This window comes from Bidens hawaiensis, unplaced genomic scaffold (genome assembly GCF_021521415.1).
Source record: "Bidens hawaiensis isolate Kalapana, Puna unplaced genomic scaffold, B.hawaiensis_p1.1 tig00013866_1, whole genome shotgun sequence".
In the NCBI taxonomy this organism is placed as follows: domain Eukaryota; kingdom Viridiplantae; phylum Streptophyta; class Magnoliopsida; order Asterales; family Asteraceae; genus Bidens; species Bidens hawaiensis.
In genome coordinates this window covers 527,043-531,846 of record NW_027492186.1, presented here as the reverse complement: position 1 = coordinate 531,846, position 4,804 = coordinate 527,043, and the positions used below count along the sequence as shown (strand labels likewise).

The 4,804-nt window shown below is 43.5% G+C and overlaps 1 protein-coding gene across 1 annotated transcript; it reads right to left on the bottom strand.

The window, feature by feature from the left end:
• Nucleotides 1-293: 293 nt before the first annotated feature.
• LOC143545187 (uncharacterized) lies at nt 294-3,040 on the bottom strand. Its single transcript, XM_077037115.1, has 3 exons — nt 2,870-3,040; nt 1,799-2,461; nt 294-329 (listed from the first exon to the last, which is right to left on the bottom strand). Exons 1-3 carry the CDS (start codon nt 3,038-3,040, stop codon nt 294-296), a joined length of 870 nt encoding a protein of 289 aa, XP_076893230.1.
• Nucleotides 3,041-4,804: the final 1,764 nt, after the last annotated feature.

Below are 4,804 nucleotides of genomic sequence, written 5' to 3'. Positions count from 1 at the left end.
TTATATCTCTTGTAATGTATTTGTAGAACTATCTTCTTTATAATCTTTCTATAATCCCATTTGTACATTAATAAGAAGTTTGTTTTATCCGATACACTTTGTCTTATTTCCATAATATAAGTGCTTGTAGGATCTTCTTTTTTCCAATAAAGGAGTACGCCATTCTTGCTATCTGAACATATGAATCCTTTTGGTACGCGGACCAGAACATGTGTATTACATATGACTAAAATATGAAACTAGCAATCTTTCATAAACAAGGCCTAAGCCAAACGAAATTACAAGAGATGACATTACACGTCTGTCATTAATCTACTTGGCACGCAGGCCTACAATAAAAACATGTCTTACTTAGATGTAGCATTTTTTTAACTGTGATATGTTCCAAGTTCTAGGGATCTTAGTCCCGTCCAACTTTTCTAACTTGTAGGCGCCTTTAGATAATACTTGTTTAATCTTGTAAGGGCCCTCCCAAGTTGGGGCCAATTTTTCCGAAGGCTCTTGGCCGGAAGTTTCATTATTATGGAAGATAAAATCTCCCGCATCGAACATGCATTTTTTGACCTGCGAGTCATAATACTTATGTAGTTGTCGTTTGTAATTATGCTCGCGGATGGATGCCAATTTCCTTCTTTCTTCAAGAAGGTTGAGGTTCATACGTAAGTCTTTATCTTTATCATTGATCAGTAGAGTTCGAGAGGATGGAACCCCGATTTCGGCTGGGATCATGGCTTCGGTGCCGTAGGTTAAGCTGAACGGCATTTCAGAATTACTCGAATTCTTCTGAGTGCGGAAGGCCCATAATACATGGGGCAATTCGTCAACCCAGCCGGTTCATTTAGTGCCTAACCTAGCTTTAATCTCTTTTTAATTGTCTGATTGGTTCGTTCAACCTGACCATTTGCTTGCGGATGGGCTACAGATGTGAAGATTTGAGAGACATGAAGTTCTTTCAAACATTATTGTAGCATGCTGTCCGCAAATTGAGTACCGTTGTCACTTACAAGTTCCAGTGGAAGACCAAACCGACAAATTATGAATTCCTAAAGGAATTTCTTGACACTTGCTGCTGTTATGGATGCGAGTGGTTTGGCTTCCACCCACTTCGTAAAGTAATCGATGGCCACTATTAGAAACTTGACGCGCCCAGGGGCTTCAGGAAAAGGTCCCATGATATCAATAGCCCATTTTTGGAACGACCATGCGGAAGTGACTGGAACGAGTTCGTTCTTTGGTCGCAGTATGTTGGGAGATGACGCTGACAGGAGTCGCATTTCTTGATTTCCTGCACAGCGTCCAGATGCATTCCCGGCCAATAGTATTCGACATTCATTAAATTTGCAACTAACATTCTTGGACCTGCGTGAAGACTACAGATGCCTTCATGAACGTCTCTGATTAAGTAGTTCGCGTCTGCGGCGTCCATGCATCTAGGTAGTTGGCCGAGGAAGGAACATCGGTACAAAACACCGTCATTCATTTGATAGTTCAAGGCTTTGTGTTTTATCTTCCGCGCCGTGGTCTTTCCTTCCGGTAGAGCCTTTGATGACAGATAAGCTATGATAGGTGTCATCCAAGACTCTATTCCGGTTTGAATTACCAAAAATTGGTGTTGCGGGATGGACGGGCGATCCAAAACTTCAATACGAATGTCCTTAGCAAAATGTTCGAAATTTGTTGAAGCCAATTTGCTAAGGGCGTCCGCCGATTTGTTCTCGCTTCTCTTGATGTGAACAATTTTAAACAAGGAGAACTGAAGGATTAAATCCTTCGCCTGCGACATATACGAAGCCATTACGTCATTTTTTGCTTCATAAGTCCCATTGATCTGCCCAGCTATTAGCATGGAATCCACCCGCTCTTCCAAGTGTTTTACCCCAAGTTTTATTGCTATCCATAAGCCTGCCAAAAAAGCTTCATACTCCGCCTCATTGTTAGTACTCTTGAACTCTAATTTGATGGCGTAAGTAAACTCATGGCCTTCGGTATTGACTACCCTGAGGCCTGCGCCAGATCCCTGTCTACTGGATTCTGCGTCCATGAACAACGACCATATTTGTCCTTGTTCCGGAGGTACTTGAGGTTGCTGTTCGACTAAGAATTCTTGTTCTTTGTGCTGCGGAACCTCTGTGACGAAGTCCTGCAGCACTTGCCCTTTGATTGCTGGCCTGGGTTTGTATTCGATCGCGTGTTCACCCAGTTCGATGGCCCATTTCGCCAATCGTCCAGACAATTCCGGTTTTTTTAACACATTCTTGAGTTTGTATCCGGTTAAGACATTGATGGGATGACCTTGAAGGTATCTGCGGAGTCGACTGGAAGCATAGACCAATGCCAGAACCAGTTTTTCAAGCATTGAATACCTAGTTTCCGGGTCGGTCAATGTCTTACTGATGTAGTAAATTGGTTTTTGGACATTCTTTCTATCCGTCAGTAGTACGGCCCCAATGGCGATGGATTGCTGACAGATACAGTGTCAAAGGTTCACCTACATATGGTGCTGTTAGGGTAGGCGGTTCCATTAAGCACTGTTTGACCTCCAAGAATGCTTTTTCAGCTTCCGCGGTGCGTTTGAAATGTGCCTTCTTGAGGCAATTTCTCATAGTTGATACGAATGGGTAAGACTTGGCTACGTTATTTGCTAAAAATTTGTTCAGTGCAACCAATCTTCCATTGAGTGTTTGTACCTCCTTGAGAGACGAAGGAGAAGGCATGCGGGCTACTGCCTGGATTTTATCCGGATTGGCCTTAAAATCTGCGCCGGTAATGAACACTTGGCTGGATTCAGCTTCATATTGATGCTTCTCAAAGTTTGAAATGTTTCTTCGATGTCTCTCATCATCTGATCTTCCTCAATGCTTTTGATTACGAGATCATCCATGTAAACTTCTAAGTTCCGACCAATCTGTTTCTTGAATGCCTCATCCATCAACCGCTGATATGTAGCCCCCGCATTCTTTAAACCAAATGGAATCATGTTATAACAGAATGTGCCTTGGTCTGTTCGGAATGCTGTCTTATCTTCATCCCCCGCCGCCATGAATATTTGAAGATAGCCTTTGTAGGCATCTAAAAGAACTTGAATTTGAATGGGGCCACAGCATCAACCTTGAGGTCGATTTCTGGCAATGGATAACAGTCTTTGGGACACACCTTTTTCAGATCCTTGAAATCTATGCACATACGCCATGTCCCGTTGCTTTTAGGAACAATGACCGGATTGGCGACCCAAGTCTGGTATTGAATTGGGTAATACCATCATGTAAGAGGTCCTGAACTTGTTCGTTCATTGCTTTCGTTTGTTCCGGCCCCATCTTACGCTTCTTCTGCACAACTGGAGTAAACGCTGAGTTTACTCGCAATTTGTGTTCGACAATCTTTCGCGGAACCCCGGTTACGTCCGCGGGTTTCCACGCAAAGATATCAACATTCTGTGTCTGCAACTACTTCAAAATGTTCTCACTATCTTGGAGATTGTGGGTCCTATTGTTACAGTTTTCTCTGGGAAATTCTTGTTCAATACCCATTTTTCAGGTTCAGTCCGCCGAGTTTGCTTCGGAACTTTACTTGGTTTAGTACTTTCCGTCACAAAATAATGGCGATTGATATGAATGATAGCCACACCGGTACGAGATGGAACTCCAGCTGCACCGTGTGCTGTGGAAGGATGGTCGTTGAAATCACCGATCGCTTCCCGTCCCAAAATAATCATGCTTCGATGTTGCTGTTAAGACTAGAAATTCAACCTCCTCGGTTCTTGAATGAATTCCGTCACTTAGAGTGACTGGGAAGGAAGTCACCCCTCGCGGGTGCATTACCTCGCCTCCAAATCTCGATATAGGAGCATGAATGGGTTTCAATCTCTCCTTATCATCTTCATCTAGTTGTTCGAAGCATTGCTCATACATTATATCCGACGTACTACCGGTGTTGAAGAAAACGTATTGCGAGCGATAGGGACCGAAGAGGGCGGTGATAATCAAGAGATTCTTATTACAAGGACCTCCTTTGATTCTTGGAAAAATCACTGGTTCATTCTTCCATTCTTCCTCATCGGACTCTCTTCTCTTTCCTCCAACCTTGTATCCGCCTTGGATTATATGAACGTTTAAATCTTTGACTTGCTTTTTGGGCGGGCCCTGGTTATCTCGCGCGGGAGCCTTATCAGTCCCGGGTTTTCCACCTTTCACCAAATGTCCAAGTTTCCCAGACTTCATAGCCGCCTCAATCTCATTTTTAAGAGCAACGCACTTGTTCGTATTGTGACCGATGTCATCAAGGAACAAATAGTGTTTTTTGGCGTCAAGGAACGGAAGCCTTGTGAGTGGCTGTGGTTTTATGAAATTCATATTCTCCATGGTGAGAATTTCGGCGGAGTCTTTTAAAGTGCAGTCCAATTTTTTGATCCTCGATTCGAGGGACCTGCTTTGTTCTTGTTGCCCATCAAAGATCTAGCATCGAAAGATTTGGACGCTTCCGCGGACGGCTGGAGTCTAGACCAAATGGTTCCTTTCGCCTGCTTGTTCGGCCGCGGAGTCTGGAATTCAACTTTGAAGTTTTTTCTCTGATTGTTGGTTGCCAAAGTCCTTTGGGTTCGTGCAAACAATTTTGACGCCTTCATGATTTCATCCCAAGACTTGGGCATACCATCTCTCCCAGTTAACGTCCAAATTAGTTCGTCGCTTTTGACATTCTTGCGAAAAGCTCCTCGCAACATATCCTCGCTTACTCCACTGATATTGAGGCTTTCGTTGTTAAAATGGGTAATGAAGTCTTCGATAGACTCATTGTTCTGTCTAACAAC